At 39.1% G+C, this 17,586-nt stretch overlaps 1 protein-coding gene across 1 annotated transcript in view; it reads right to left on the bottom strand.

The window, feature by feature from the left end:
* LOC149310025 (ATP-dependent 6-phosphofructokinase, platelet type-like) overlaps nt 1-17,586 on the bottom strand; it is an 84,190-nt gene that overhangs the window by 41,553 nt on the left and 25,051 nt on the right. Inside the window, exons 3-6 of the mRNA XM_089533513.1 lie at nt 16,004-16,077; nt 5,567-5,644; nt 3,069-3,258; nt 1,090-1,255 (exon numbers count right to left, since the gene is read on the bottom strand). Coding sequence (XP_089389639.1) covers nt 1,090-1,255; nt 3,069-3,258; nt 5,567-5,644; nt 16,004-16,077 — 508 coding nt within the window. The remainder of the gene's footprint in view (nt 1-1,089; nt 1,256-3,068; nt 3,259-5,566; nt 5,645-16,003; nt 16,078-17,586) is intronic.

Raw genomic sequence — 17,586 nt, forward strand, 5'->3', positions numbered from 1 at the left:
CTGGTAAAGTGACAAATACCAGTCAAAGTGATGACAGGGTTCAGCTGCTGTTCCTAGAATCCAGAAATGCCTTCTGGAGCTCCATTTCCATCTGTCCAGACAATGTCAAAGGCAACAAACTCACAAACAAGCTGTTTCCACATCTCATGGATTTCAGTGGCATTTAAGAAAACAAAAACACACTATGGATGACATTCAAAACCCATGGATTTAGAAATCCTAATCAAAAGTTCAAACCTCATTTATTGTTATTAAAATCTATTCTTTTCATATGCAGTGATAAATCAGAATAATTAAAAGAAATAGATGTTAATCTTTTCAATTTCCATGCCAAAACCATAGTTTAATATGAAGTTATTAAACTTCAGACTTGTATGTACTCCCAAGTCTGAAGTTTAATAACTTCATATTAAACTATGGTTTTGGCATTATGTCCAGGTCAGCAATAGTAATAAGTTGCATTAGAGTCATATTTTCATGCTAACTCAGATCATCTGTTGTTATTGTGTGCCTTCAAGTCGTTTCTGACTTACAGTGACCTTAAGGCAAAACTATCACAGGGTTTTCTTGGCCAGAATGTCAGTGAATTATGGAAAAACTTCGATATGTCACTTCTGTGACATGAAATACCACCTGTAGGCTGCATATTCCCACAACAGCAAGCTCAAATACCTTTGTTTTTGCCGCAGTCCCTCTCAAAATGTTTCCTGTAGCCATTTTGAGAGGAACTGCAGAGAAAAGCAGTGGTATTTGGGGATAGTAAAGGTTTCTGAGGTGTGTGTGAGGGTAGAGGTATTTTCATGTGTTCCCATGCTACTGAATGGCTTTACGTGTGATTTGGGGGCAAAGTTTTGGGAGCCTGGGAGAAATTCACAGGTGACAAAACTGGGATCCAAGGGGGATACGTGCCCTTCGGGCTGCACTATTGCCTTCAAGAAAGTCACACTGAGCATCCATAACCTTCACAGCTATACCAAGTCTTCCTTGAAGATACTAACACACCTGAACTGCAGGAGCATTCCTTTAGACAAGTTTAGATGCAACACTGTGCAGAGAGTAGTAAGCAAAAACAACCCCGTGTGAAATTACCTTTGAGCAGTGGTCATGATGGCATCCACAACCTCAATGATTCTGTGCAAGGCTGAGTCAGTGCCAATAGTCATATCGGTACCACAGAAGTCATTGTCAATGGAGCCAACCATGCCCACAATATTGAGGTAAGCATACTTCTTAATAGCCTCTTCATCAATCTCACCTGCAAAGAAAGCAACACAAAAAATACATCCAGAAGTGTCTGACAAACAATCCCATCTACTCTCACATGAAAATAAACAGTTGCAGAAAAAAACATTTCTTACAGCTTTTGTGTCTAAGAGTTGAGTTCACAGTTTAGATAAAGAAAGAAAAAGAAACTTTAAAACACATGAATTTTTTTCATGGAATGCTAACTTACAGATACAGCAGTTAGAAGAGAATGGCAGGTTTAAAAGATCCACTGCTTAGTGGTTGAACACATATGTTTTGCATGTCAAGGGGTTCAAGTAGATGTTCTGGCACTTCTCCTCAGTACCTTGGAGAACTGCTGCCCATTAGACTAGAGAACTGATTTGGTACCAGGTAGCTTCATATGCTCACAACCATCAGACAATGTTATGAGCATTAGCAAAAAGCATGCAGACAAGACAACACATGTACAGACCCACCACACACACACACACACACACACACACACAGGCCCTTAATATTAAAACAGATAAAATTTGCCTCTGGACAACAACAATATTAGCAACTTGATCAACCTGAACTGATTCCACAAACGGAATTAAGATGGGATTTTACAATGGGATTAACAGGGGGTGACAATGAGAATTCGGCACTTAGAATTTACAATTCAATCTACACTGGGCTGAATGAAGGTGCATCCATCCTACAACTTAGACATCCCTTGAACTGGCTGATGAAAGTTAAGGGAAATTTGTCATTACGGGAAATGTAAACAGGGTGAGGTTTTTGCTTGATAGTTAATGGTAGCAGCCTTCCTCCCCTTCACTTCATTCCCGCAAAAAGAGCAACACTTCCATTGGGCACTGTCCAGGTTGAAAGGTTCAGCTCCTCAATGGATAATTGATTTTATGCCAAAATAACTCTTCTAGAACTCGTCTATTCAGTTCTAGCATATTCTGACTGAGAAGACAACATTTTAGACTGTAAAAAGTTAGACTGTACGGCAGGGAGAGGAATCACATGTCTGAATGTTTTTGCATGTAAAACACTGGAATATGAGGGAGAAAGAATAACATACTCTCTCCTGATTATAAGGCAGTTTCATACATACATAGGCCTAAACCCAACTGCCAATCCCTTCTGGAGTACAACCACTGAAATAATGAGATTTACTGATTTGCCATTCAACAGTCAATTAAATGAGCCAAAAGTAGTTGGGATAAAGAATTGGATTTGGGCCATGAACAACACACAAACACACATAAACACATATAGATTGTGAATGAGAGACAGAGAGACAGACAGAAGGATACAATGGGCAATAAGAATATGCTGCCAATTCTCATGGTAGCAAAAATGGCTTAAGGGGTGGAACAACACTTTTTGGGCACAGTGGAAGAGGAAGAAAAGGGAAGAAAAGCTTCTTAGTAGAGTGTTTTTTCCATCCCAAAAGAGAGTACTTTTAGCTCTCTCTTGCCTCATCATGTGCCTCAGATGCCTAAACAATGAGCATGCCTAAGCTCTTAACAAAGAGTACAAAGTTACTAGGGTCTCCTTAAGATTGTGATGGTTGGAACTGCCAACAATCAATAAATTTAAGAGATGCAAGGGGGAAACAGTATCACAGCCTCTCCCTTTTTCTGAATGTCTTCCTTTCTTTGGTCAATATTTAAAACAGAACTTTGAGCTGGTTGTATCACTAGCATGTTCTTATGAGTGAACAATGAACGTTTCTTGGCCAAATCAGATAACAGCTTGTAATATGTGTTCTAGTAACATGAGATTATTTTTCAGTGTGACAGTACTGGTATTCGCACAAGCTTAACAAGGGCAATATAACTTACCCTGCTTTGCCAACTCGTCTAACAGTCCGCTCCATTCCTCACGAAAGAGATTAGCACCTGTTAGGCTGCCATCTCCTCCAATCACACAAAGGTTAGTGATTCCACATTTAACCAAGTTGCAGGCTGCCTTCAAACGACCCTCTCTGGTCCGAAAAGCTTTGCAACGTGCGCTCCCAATAACTGTCCCTCCCTGCAAGAGAGAGACAAAGAATCAGTGTCAAGAAGCTCAATCTTCTGATTTCACTTCAGTGGTTCTGGGCCATGAGCTTGAGCTCAACAAGTTTTACATGGGCAGTCTTTGCTACTTGGAAGTTTTACTACTCCTTTCACCTAAAGAACAATTGTTACCCGTGTGTTTCACCACAAAATGGCAACATATGGCTGTAGAAGCTGCAGAAAAACAAGGAAGTTGGTTATGATCTGTAGATCTTATGCCGCCTAAGCCTGGTGTCCACTGTCAATACTTTTTTGGTAAAAGAAAGAAGAGAGACATACATCACCTTAATCTAGTACACATGTGAGCAATATGCTTTTGACTGTAATATATAGCCTTCAGCTCAGTATACATTATCCCTCTTATTCCACTGAAAAAGTTAATGGTGACATGAATACAATGATAATGACCTAATCCAGGCCAGTAATCATACTGAAAATCAACTTCATGACCAAAAGGAACATAGGATACTGGACAATACTTTCCAGAACCATGGCGTGGTTGCTTTGATAGGATAACCAAAGAAAGACTAAGAGAGAGGAAGAGCAATACAGCAAGTAAAAGGGTATGTATTAGGAAGAACTAGGTTTTAATCCTCAGAGAACTGGGTAAGCCTTTCTTCCTCCTCACTTCATTCTCTTAAGTGCACATGAGTGTTGTGAACATAAAAAAGTTAAGACCCATGCATGCAACCTTGAGCCTCAGAGACAAATTGCATGGTAGGTGTAGCTATACTGCATAATTAAAGCTGTTTGACACCACTTTTTAACTGCTATGACTTATACTACAGAATCCTGGGATTTGTAGTTTGATGAGGTAGTCGTCAAACTACATATCCCAGAATTCTGTAAAATAGAGTCACAGCAGTTAAAGTGGTGTCAAACAGCTTTAATTCTGCAGTATAGCTACACCTACCATACAATTTGTCTCTGAGGCTCAAGTGCATGCATTAATTCTGCAGTATGGTTGCAGCCACAGAAGAACAATACTTAAAACAAAGTTGTGGCTGGGAGGAAAATCAATCATTTATATTGAAGAAACTTTCATCCCATTTACTTGGCTTACATGTAGGGCACAGTATTTACTGTCATGTGCTTGCCTGCAGTGACTAAAATTAGTGTCAGTAGTCAGTTATATATAAACTTTACTTAAAGATAACAGGCTGGATAATAAAGCAATTGCTACTGAAGAGTGAACAACATGAAGGGCAAGCTTCTTGATAAGTAGTACACTTGCTACTCTATAGGACACAGAAGCAATTCTCTCCAGTGGAATTCCCTGATTTGGTTTCACCTTGCAACATTACTGCATCATAGCTTCCTTATTCATTTACTTGGTATTCTCTCCCCTATACTTTTAACACTAATTTTGCTCTTTATACCAAGAGCAGGGGGAGATGAGAAAGTGAGAAAGAACCAGTGTATCAGACGAATCTTATGAAAGAGAAGATCTGCTGTGTTACTGCAATTATGAAAAAAAACCACAAACCCATTTGTTGAACCTTTAATCACATGAATGGCACTGACTAATATGCTGTCACCAATAATAATAATAATAATATATCTATACATATAGCAGAAGTGTGTGTTACTACGTACTGTATAAGAAAAACCTGCCATGGTACTTCCTCTACTGAAATTGTGCCATGTGTTGACTACATAGTACTCCTTTCTCCTTTCTGAGGAAAAAAGAATCAAAGCTGTGCCCTAAATATGCCCCCAGAACAAGTCCTATTTACTAGGGCACTAGTACTCTACTTGTTGAAAGGCATTTCTTGGCACTAGCAATACCATACGTGATGCGAGTCACAGCAGCCTAGGAAAGGCCAAAGAAAGCAGGAGAGAAGCATGAAATTTTCCCACAACCGACGCACAGCTCAAAGCAACATAAAATTAATTATTAACAATCATAAAATGATTCATACTAGGACAGGAAAATTTAAAAAAGGGATAAGGAGACCAAGCTCAAGCTTAACTAACCCCCATATAAATTGCATTTCTCTTTCCTAGCATTCGCCTGGGAACAAAAATATAACACGATAGACCTGCAGGCCATATGTGCACTGGAAATTCTGTGAGGTGACAGAAGGCAAGAATCCTAAATATGCCTAGTTAAGAATTACTTTCAAAGAATGATGCACAGAACTAAGACATAATACTCACGCTGTGCAAGGTATATGATTTAATTGTAATGAACTTAACCTTCAGCCTTGGGGGGGGGTGATTAAAAAGAACATTAATTACTTAAATACTCACAAACACATTATTCTCAATTCAATACATACCACTTGTAGGATGCTTGAAACACTTTCCCAGTTCACTTCGACTATGTTCTCACCTCCATCTACCATGCCTTGGTAGCCCTGTCACAAAAGAAAAACAATTTTGGGGAGCTTAGAAACATGTACAACTAAATGGTATTTAAGATAATACAGTATTTGCATCAAAGTCTGTCACAAAGTACGACAGGCAGGTAGCTATAAGCATGATCTCATGAATTATAAAACAGATGATTTGAAGCAAGATTTCTTTTGCTGAATATTGGTAGGGAACTTATCTTCTACATACAATAGATTCATTTTTATTTTTTTTATAACAGTGAAAAAATATCACTTTTATGTCAGCTCACTTGGGCTAAATATTGCAGAACAACAACACTGTTGTTATTTAACAGTGTTAAAACCTGGATCTTGCATGCTTCTACTTAACACTCCAGCACTGGAAAGATAAACATTCACCATCTATAAGTCAATACTAAGAAGGTCTTACTGCATTAGTTAGATACTAACATGTATTTTATAGAAGTAAATGTCAAGAAAATATATTCTTGGAAAGATGATCAGTTTATATTAATATATATGCTCAACCATGTCCATGTCATATGTACTCCACATAACTTCACATTTCTTTTTCTTTTTTACTGTACATTTATAATCCAGTATATAAAACAAATCTAGACAATGGGCTCTGGATTCAGACACCTTTAGTTCAGAATTTTATGGTGCACTGAAAAAAATAAAATAAAAGATTTAACATTTGCATTGATAACCTGGGAAGAAGACAGCAATACTAACAAAATGAATAGAGAAACAGGGCTAACTTGATCAGATTTTAAAATATTCCAAAAAGATGGATAATTAAATTAAATAAAGGCTTTCAACCTTGGCCTTTCTACAGATCATACAATAATAATAAGGGCTTCTTGCTTGCCAAGAATGACTAGTGGAGATAGATGCCAATTGCCACATATGGCTAAGCATTGGTAAAGGCTTTGATAATTAAGCTGAGACCCAGAGCAAATTAGAAATCATAACCAGTGTGATGGTTAGTATATGACCTGTAGAGCTTTCTATCATGTTATCATAAATATGTAAGGTTTTTCTTTCCACCTATGCATGTTTTTGTCAAACAACAACACTGATTTTTTTTAAAAAAATAATAATAATGTAATACCACCAGGAAGTGCTGTGTGTGACAAATTATTATTATTATTTACCATTGCATTCACATGCTTCACATGGTCCTCCTCTCGACATTTATCTCATCGAAAACCACTTTATAAAGCAGTTTTGGCTAAGAACAAATTTGACTGAGAGCCCCAAAGTAAGTTTCCTAAGTCAGCAAGGATTTGAACTTTATACCAAATCTAACATTCTAACTATTACACCAAACTGGCTCTCAGATCAGTGTTTATGATATCAAGTCAAGGCAGAAGTAGAAAAACAATGCAATGGTAAATATGATTAACTTGAGTAACACAGTCGGCCCTTCTTATACACGGATTTCTTATACACGGATTCAAGCACCCACGGTTTGAAAATGTTCCAAAAAAGTATAAATTTCAAATATCAAACCTTGATTTCCCATTTTTTATAAGGGACACCATGTTGCTATGTCATTATATTTAATGGGACTTGAGCATACATGGATTTTGTTATACACAGGGGATCTTGGAACCAAACCTCAGCGTATAACAAAGGTCCACTGTACAAACATGCATCACACTTACTTTGCATATTACACAAATGAACATAATATGCAAAATATTGGAGGCTACTCCAATTTGGGAACCTGGTATAGCTTACAATGATGTGTTTGCTCTAAGATCATCCATAGTATCTGGAAGAAATGACTCCATTTTTTCCCAACACGGTACCAATCAGTTGAATGTATTTGATGTAATGCTTGAGTAATTACTGTTACCAACATCCTTTTCAATATTTATTTGTTTGTTTTTAAAAGCTTTGTTGTTGTGTGCCTTCAAGTTTTTCCCCCCAATTTATGATGACCCTAAGGCAAACCTATCATGGAATTTTTGGGGGAAGCTACATTGAGAATATTTACTTTTGTTGTTATTTGCTGTCAAATCAGCTTCAATTCATAGCTACCCATAAGCTGAGTGACTTCCATAAGCCCTGGTCATCAACAACCCTGCTCAGGTCTCTAATACCTTTTATACCTGACTATAAGTCTACTTCATGTATAAATCAAGGGCAAGTTTTGTGGCCAAAATGATGGATTTTGATATGACCCTTGGATAAGTCAAGGGTAAAACTTAGGGGCATGTAACAAAAGGATTTAAAGGATGAAGCAAAGGAAAACATGCCAAAGAAAATTCTAGCAGGCATAACTGTTTGTGTTCCCACTAAAGGCTAGATGGCTGATAGTGTAAATTTAACTGGCAATGTAACAAACAGTACTATTGTGTGGCTCTGCAGTTCCTTCTCTTTATTGTTTAGGGAGGACTATTAAGTTCCACAAGATTTTTCTGTGGGCACTTGTTACAAAAACAAAACCCTTAAGCAACTTCAATGAAGTCAAAAAAGCTTCCTCCAGGAACAGTTTAGGAAGAAAAATAATGATTTCAGCATCTCTTTTCTGTTTCAAAAGCTGGAAAAGTACCTCTCACAAAAAGACATTTTAAATAAAGCTTGCAGGAGGAAGAGGGGTGGTGCAGCATATTGGCCAAGTTACAGAACCTCCCCAGTTTAGATCTCATGTTTGTAAAACCAACACACACATATCGCTGCAGGCAGTATGAGGCAAGCTACTCTCAGGCTTAGCCCTTCCGCAGCAATACAAGAATGGTGACTCATCTACTTCAGAGGACTGTTATTTCGTTTGCCTTTAATTATTTCCAGGGGTGGAAGCTTTTTCACACCATACAAGATACAATGCACCAGCTATCATTAGAATCATCTACAGCTTACTTACTTCCACTGCTGTTGGGTTTGGTTTTTTTTGCGGGGGGGGGGGGGGGGCGGGGCTACAGTTGCATTAAATCCAGTGAAAATATCACAAATGCAAAATACATTAAATCACACACACACACAAAGAAATAGCAACCCTTCTTAAAACAATTATCAGAGTTATCTTGGGGAAAGCGTGTTAGTATTCTACTGGATACAACTGTGTCATCTAGATATGTGTGTGCCTGTTGACTTATGGTGACTCCATGAACTTCACAGGGTTTTCTTGGACAAAAGAATACTCAGAGCTGGTTTTGCCAGTCCCCAGCTCTGAAATATAGGCCACGTTCAGACTGGCTGAAAGGCCGGTGTGTGGGCGGAGTCAGGGCATCACATCCAGATGACGCATGCCCCAACTCTGCCCCCAGGGCACCATGATGTGCATGCCACTACCTATGGTGCATGGCATCATGGTGCCCCTCCAGTGAAGGCGCCCCTTCAGGATGCAAAAAGGAGCCACTTTTTTGCGGTTCCTTTTCGTGCCCTGGAAGGGCCGGATCAGGATTGCAGCATGAGGTTGCCACGGCCCTGGCCCAGCTGAAGAAGAGGCGGTAGGAGGCTGCCCCTTCGGGACTGTTTGCACAGCCCCATAGTCTACAACCTCTGGTGGTCTCCCATCCAAGTACTAACCAGGACAGACCCTGCTTAGTTTCCAAGATTAGATAAATCTTGTGTCTTTACGGCCCTTTTTTGTCTTCACATACCTGTTTCTTTATGCACAAACTGCTTTCTACACATGATGCAGGGTCAAATATGGGCAGATATCTACATTGTACATGTCCTCTCTTCTAAAGGAGGAGTCCCAAAGAAATTTATCTTTAGGAATTTTCTCTCAATGTTTTATCTTTTTAGTTATTTTTTGACAATGTAATTCAGCCTCACTTGTTGTGTGGCCTTAAATTTTCTACAAATCCCTTTCCTGGATAATTAAAACTTCCAGTTCTAATAACATAAATCCAGAACTTGGAAAGTTACTTTTGAAATGTAATTAGTTATGGGGTATATAGATTCAAGGCCTTTAAAGTAGTTAACTACCATTATAGCTAAATTTGTAGAGTAATTCCTACCATTATAGCTAAATTTGTAGAGTAATTCCTTTCTTTTTAATCAAAGTATCAAAAATACTTTTTTTACTTTTTAAACAATCAAAAGAATGTTACAAACCACTGACCTACAAAATCAGCTAAGCAATGAAGCCACAAACCCACACGTTCAAAAAAAAAGTTCAGAAATCACAATATCAGGTTCAGGTTGGGTCTCCCTTGGATTGGAATTCCACAATCAAAAATATTTCAAAAATCAAACTTTTTTCCTGGGTGGCTGAGATAGTGACACCTTTGCTTTACAATGGTTCATTGTACACATACTTTGTTTCATGCACAACACTATTAAAATATTGTATAAAATTAACTTCACGCTATGCACATAAGGTATATATGATTTCTGTGTTTAGATTGGGATCCCATGTCCAAGATATTTTGTTATGTATGTATGTATGTATGTATGTGCAAATACAGCGCTGTGTAAATTTACAGTGCTTTATAAATAAAGGTTAATAATAATAATAATAATAATAATATATTTATACTAAAATCCAAACAAATCCAAAATTCCAAACAGTCCCAAGTATTTCACATAAGGGAGACTCAACCTGTATAGGCATGATGTAGTAAAACTCTACTATAAACTTTGACCAATTTCCATCATGCCAAGATTAACAGACGCTACTGTACTCAAGTTGATTTCTGATGTGAAATAGGGAAGTGTTTGTCCTTTTGATCTGTGCTTTCATATTTCCTGGTCTACATGCCACAGCACTGGATTTCTCCGATTATATCCTGGTACCTTCAACAGACACCTCTTTATAACAAGGACATGCATTTTAAAGACATACTAGCTATAGTTTTTCTTCTACTAATGAAGTAGGCACATAATGGAGCCTCCGCCTTTGGAGGTCTTTAAGCAGAGGCTGGATGGCCATCTGTTGGGGATGCTTTGACTGAGATTTCCTGCATGGCAGGGGATTGGACTGGATGGCCCTTGTGGTCTCTTCCAACTTTACGATTCTGATTCTATAATACAAAAGAACAAGACTGTGTCCTAATACTGTATGCTCCCATTGCCCATTTAGCAGTGACAGTCCTGATTTTATCACAGTGTCACTATTTCTCATATTACTGTTCTGTTTTGACATATGGAGGGTTTTTTTTTTACCTAGGGCTCTGATACTGCATATTTCCAAAGATCTGCAGTACTCACTGTTTTAGCTCCCTTTCCAAACTCACCTGAAATAAAATTTCTGATTATGAGTACAGTGTGTCCGCATCATATGTGGGCATGCTTTGCACAGCTTTCAGCATATGCTGAAAGCTATGCTGGGAGAAGGGGCGGCACATCCCATAGGGAATAATGGGGTGTGCACCCTGCTGCACTGCCACATGCATGAGCCCCATTCATTTAAATGGGGCTCGAGCACAGGCAGAATTCGCTTTATGTGGGGGAGTCCGGAACTGATCCCCGCGTAAAGAAAGGGCAGACTGTAGTTGTATTTTGAATGTGTGTAGATGTACCACCCATTTCAAAATTTCCATTTCCTGATATCAGTGGTTGAGGTTCACTTTGTGTTATAAGCACGGTTGCTATATTACCTGCTTGGCCAGATTTTACCTAGATTCTTGCTGTGTGACCTGGTACCAGTTTATACAATTTTCTGGCCCAGATCCCTGGCTTTCTTTATTTTTTATAAAAAGCACATTATTGGGAAATGGCTGGAACAAGACCTTAATTTGGAAAAGATAAATAAATAAAAGAAAAACAAGACCTACATTACAATTTCATAATACACAGGAGAACCATTACTGATACAAACTTACGCTGAGGCAGCCCTTTGGTCCATCTACCGCAGACAATACAGTATACTGTCTACACCAGGTTCATGCAATCTGGTGTACTCCAGGGGTGCTGAATGCAACTCCCATTATATCCAACCAAAATGACTATTAGGGGATGGGAATCACAACCCATCTGGCAACAGGTTGGGAAACCTGGTTACTACTAAGCCACTATACTTTTCGGAATGTCAGAAAACCGTAATATGGACCATTAAAATATTATTGGGGAAGCTAGTGCATAAACATTACTAACAACAACAACAACCCCAAAGAGTTGAAGATGCCAGCCACAGATGCTGGTGAAACATCAGGAAGAAACTCTTATAGAACATGGCCACATAGCCCGAAAAACCCTAAAAAAACTATGGATGCTGGCCATGAAAGCCTTTGACTTCACAACAAATATTACTCATTATAGAAACTTACCACATTCTCCTTAAAAATTTTAAAAGCTACAGTTTTGGTTACTTTTAGCCTGTTACTTCCAAGCTCTGAGGAATATGTTTTTTTTTCCAAATATTGTAAAATAGATATTAAAGATAAATGTTAATAGTTTCTACGATGAAAGAGCTTGGGTACATATTCAAAAGGATATACAGTATAATAAAGAAGTAGCTAAGACCAAAGAAGGGTGAGTTAGGCTCCTTATGTTTTCCCCTAGCAGCCTATCTATCTGGTACAATATTTTTGGCAGGAGCTGTTGTGCTTTCATGTCATTTCTGACTTCTCTATCATGGGGGATTCTTTGCATGATTTGTTCAGAGGCGGTTTGCCACTGCACTTCCTCTGAGGCTGAGAGTATGTGACTTTCCCAAGGTCATCCAGTGGGTTTCACTGCTGAGCTGGGAATCAAACCCTGGTCTCCAAAATGCTTTAGAATGCTATAGAAGGTTATGAAAGAGGCACTACACATGTGCAGGATAGTGTTGCCAATGTGATGACTTTCACACGAAAACAGGGACTTTTCAGAGCTTTTCGTGTGATTTTGGTGCCTGGCTCTATTTCAGTGCATTTTTGGTGACTTTTGCCCATTTCAGCTCCAGCCCTGACTCTGAGAGCGAGGCTGGCTACAGAGCAACGGAAAACGCTCTCTAGTCTCTCAGCCCCCGACTCCCTCTTAAGTCTAGCTTTCCTAGACTTAAGCGTATTTCCTCAGGTGCATGGGAATTGTAGTTCATTGTGGCACCAGAGCTCTTTCTCACAAAACTACAATTACCAGGGTTCCCTAGCAATGAGCCAGGGCAGTTAAAGCGGTCTCAAACTGGATTATTTCTGCAGTATGGATTGGACCTTGAGCATTTTTAATAACTAAGGTCCAAAACACACTGCAGAAATAATCCAGTTTGTGACCGCTTTAACTCTCCTGGCTCAGTGCTAGGGAATCCTGGGAATTGTAGTTTGTTGTAGCACCAGAGCTCTTTCTGATAGAGAAGGCTCAATGTTTCACAAAACTACAATTTCCAGGTTTCCCTAGCACTGAGCCAGGGCAGCTAAAGCAGTCTCAAACTGGATTATTTCTGCAGTGTGTCTTGGACCCAACTCAGGCTGCATCTTCACTCCAGACTCCAGAGACAATCCAGTTTCATACCGTTTTAACTGCCATGGCCCAGTGCTATGAAATCCTGGGAATTGTAGTTTGTTGTCACACCAGAGTTTGCTGAGAGAGAAGGTTAAATGTCTCCAAAAACTAGAATTCCCAGGATTCCCTAGCACTGAGCCATGGCAATTAAAAGGGTGTCAAACTGGATTTATTTCTGCAGTGGGGTTGCAGCCGAACACGTTTTTATTTGGCACAAAGCTTCCTGGACCCCCTTCATGTCAAAATAAACATCTTAAAGGTATTAGAAGGACTGAAGAATTCTTTGGTTGGTTTTAATGGTAATTTTGAGAGTTGAAATAAGTTCCAATTATTTTTATTCAAGTAGGGCTACGTTTTATTGCCATATTAATATTACGGGGACTTTTCGGGGATTTTGACTGAATATTTGGTGAGATATGGGGGGATTTGGTGAGTTTTGGGCCAAACATTTGGGGAATTATCTTCGAGGCTTGTTGGCAACACTGGGATAACCCATTTGTGTGGGTCACGGAGTCTGCAAAGAAAAACCAGTGTCCCTGGCCCATCAGACTTTGCTGAATTCAAAATAAGTAACTATTTTTAAAGAGGAGTCACCCAAGATTGTAGAAAAACAGCACTGGGTATACAGGGCTAATTTAAGGACTAAATCTGAGACATTATTTTACAGCTTTGTACTCTGACAGAGATAAGGAAAGAAAACTGCATCCCTAAAAACATGCTTCATTCAAGCAAGGATAGCAAAATATTTATGAGAAGAGAAACTTAAAATGCTGGCATGAGACACTAAATAAAAAGTCCAGTTGCTGTGGCAATACAACAAAGGGAATGTACAGCACAGTGCATGCTGGTTTGCATATTCATGTGTTTTCCTGCTTTTGATAGATGAATTATACAGCAGAGAGGCATTGGCTAGCAACCAACAAAGAACCAGACAGATTAAAAGATGGTTCTTGCACCACCACAATTACATCCATTCAAATATACCATGATCAAAAGCTAGAAGTTTTCCTCACAAATGCAAAGGAATCTTTGCGTGGCTTGTGAAGTGGACTTTTTTGAGGAATTCACACACGCATTTAACACACTTCATTGCACTTTTCTCCATGAGGGAGTTTATGGCATCATGCAAACAGACTTAACTACAAGTAAATCTTTTCAAATGATGCATATACAGATACCACCCAGCAAATTAGATGTGGATGCAGATGTAAAGCATTAGGATTAGTGCTGGAAGACATACACACACAACAGGCCAGCGTGGTGTAATGGTTTGGGCACTGAACTATGATACTGAGAGACCAGGGTTCGAATCCCAGCTCTGCCATGGAAACCTCCTGGATGACCTTGGCCAAGTCACACTCTCTCAGCCTCAGAGGATGGCAATGGCTAACACCCTCTGAAGAAACTTGCAAAGAAAACACTATGATAGGTTTGCCTTAAGAGTCTCCATGTTGGAAATGACCTGAAGCACACACCTACACACACACACACACACACACACACTATTCTCTAACATTCCTAGTGATTCCACTGGCTTAGAAAACAAAGCCAAACCCAGCTTTCCTCATTACCAGAAATATATCCTGTAAATGGGCACTCCTCAGATGTGCATCCAAATGCAGGACTTGACAAAGATGCTCACTGAAGTACATATCCTACTGAAAGTAATGCAATAAGAGCAGAAAATGCCCAGAATTTGATGGTTATTCAATTTAGGCTTCAAATCCCAGAAGTGGTGTTTATGGAGAACAGTGCTTCCAAATTTTGTTAGTTTCCTCAAATAACACATCAAAGTTATGAGGGAAATGTGCACGCAGGATGTCTTCTTTTTGCCCTAAGTCCCTCTTTCCTCTTTTGGAGAAGAATGTGAGAAAAGAAAGGGTAAGAGCAAAATGAATTAGCTAGAAATATTGTGGGGGACTCTACAGTTCTTTTACTTCTATTTCAAGTCCTAATCAGTATACACAAGGACAAATTAGGGTACAAAATTAAAATTGAAGAAGTACAAGAGAAGTAAAAAGAGAATCCAGGAAAAAGAGGGTTTTTGCTAAAAAGAAATAAAAGCAGAAAAAACAGTCAGAATAACCCACCCACTATGTGTGTGTCTGCTTCAATCATACCTCAGAATCACAGAGTTTGAAGGGACCACAAGGGCTACTCTTTTGCCATGCAGGAATGCAAAACTAAAGCTAAACTGAGAGATGCCTATCTCTGTTTAAAGACCTCCAAAGGAGACCCCACCACACCCTGAAGCAATCTATTGCACTTGTCAAACAGCTCTTACAGAAAATATGGTTTTCCTAACGTTTATGCAGAATCTCCCTTTCTGTATTTTGAATCCACTGGTTCAAATTCTAATCTCTGGAGCAACAGAAAACAAACTTGCTCCATCTTCTACATGGCATACCTTTGGATATATAACACTAACTGTCATGTTACTTTCTCAGTCATCTCCAGGCTTAACATCTCCAGTTCCCTAAGTCACTCCAGATATGGCTTGGTTTCCAGACCTTTGAGCAATTTGATCAAGTGGTTTTTTTCAGGGTGTAATCCACTGATTACTTTGGGATGAGACTGTTCCACATTATTATTAGGAGCCCATCAAGTTAGGTTTGGAGGCCAGAAGGCAGCCTTCTCTCAATGAGCTTTATAGCACAGGTCAACTGAGGTTGGGACAATGAATGGACCAGAGTGAAAGAACATGCCCATTCCATGATGGAGGAGATACTGAGAAAGGGAAAGGGCAAAAGTAAAAAAAAAAAAAAAACTGTCTGGAGGGGATAGGAAAAAAAGTCCCTCCTCTCAAGCCATATTTTGCTGATCGCAAACAGTTTCATTGTACTTTCATTCAAGCATGTAATGCTATGGGACAGATAAAGAATAGGAATTTTTCCTGGTTTATCCCCACATCTTCCGCCAACATTCCACATTTTACTGGGGACAACCGGTGCATAGTATTAAATGTTAGCAGGGAATATACATGCAAGAAATGTAAATACCAACCTCATAGATAAAATACACCTTTGCTTCGACATAGATCCCCATGCGCACTACCGCACGGACAGCTGCATTCATACCTGCAAAAAAGAAGCAAAGAGAAGCAAGGTTACCAGTGTTAACCAATATTAACTTGAAGGATCTAAATAGTTACATTTATTTAATTAAATTACTTAATTCAAAAAGTTGTCATGTCCACTGAAAAGATAATGTGCAATAGAATCATATGCTGGGTTGCTATAATTACATTGATATTAATCAACGATTGAATCAATGCACTCTTTAGTAGACCATAAATTTTAATAGCAGTGTAGACCAATAGTGACTATAGTATTCCCATGTAAGATATCAAGACATGGTTGAACACCTGCTGTGTTTAAAATAAAAAGCCACTGAGGAAGTCCCCAAGTCATTACACAGCAAAAAAGGGAAACAGTCTCACTGCATGGATTCAGCATGGATTTGTCACAGCTATTTAGGTGTTCTACTCATAGATATGTAAGGACTCAACAGCCAGGAACATGAAAGAGAAACACAAAGAGGTTTATTTCCAGTAAGGTAAATGATGCGGCAGAGTGAGCCCACATGAAATTTACATGAAGATAATTACTTTTATAAATTTTACTGAAATAAATTGTTATTCAAAATTATTCAAGTCTACCTGAAGATAACAGTTTTACAAAGTACCCTTCCCAAACACCATCCAAATCCCACTCTAGCCTCACTGCATTAGTGAAAGCTTTCTCGGTCTAAATTCTGCTAGTTCAGAAGAAAAGTCTGAACTACTAGAAATGGGATGCCAGTAACCTTTTTCCTCTGTCACATGCTGTGATACAGCACTCAAAAGGCTTTTGTTTTGCAATGCATGAGCAACAAAGGCCAATCATTTGCAACCTGATTTATAAAAGGATATCTGAAAGTGGAATTGTCTGTACTAGCTATGCACCAGTAAGTATGTGTCCCTGACCCAGATGAGACATCTTTCTGGCCCCTGCTTTATGTTAGCACCATTTTGGCAGCTTGATAGCCCACCCACAGGACTCCACAGCAGCGCTAATGGAACCCAAATCTTCCTTTTGGGATCACATGCACAAACCAGTGACCAGGATGACCCAAATGTTTAATCTCATCAATGGCAATGAACTTGATTATAGCTGGTCCTTCTGAAAGGTAAACTATTGTTACATATTCTCTAGCTGTCCAGATTAACAGGACCATCCTGATTAATCCTCTGCCATTTCCCTTTTTCCAGCTGCCTTTAAAATGTCCCAGTTTGTCTTTCCTCCTCCCACTTTCCCACTCCGTCCTGGCTTAATTTCAGGTGGTGCAAACTAAATTCAAACTGCAAAAGTAGTTTGTACTCAATTAACTCAGTGGTGAGAAAGCAGAAGGGTGGAAAGAGTCTTGCCTTTTCCTTTAGATTTAGGCAAAAACAAATTACTGCAGCCTCTCCTAACTCGTGTGTTCTTCCTCATTAATAACTTTCACCATCTTGACCACTGTCTGTTGTTGCTTGGCCACGTGTGTCCCAATTGTCATCTGCAAAATGTTGGAGGGTATACTCTTAAATAAGAAGGTACAACCAGTCA

Source organism: Sceloporus occidentalis, unplaced genomic scaffold (assembly GCF_023333645.1).
Source record: "Sceloporus occidentalis isolate IW3139 unplaced genomic scaffold, rSceOcc1.0.p SCAF_7, whole genome shotgun sequence".
NCBI lineage: Eukaryota > Metazoa > Chordata > Lepidosauria > Squamata > Phrynosomatidae > Sceloporus > Sceloporus occidentalis.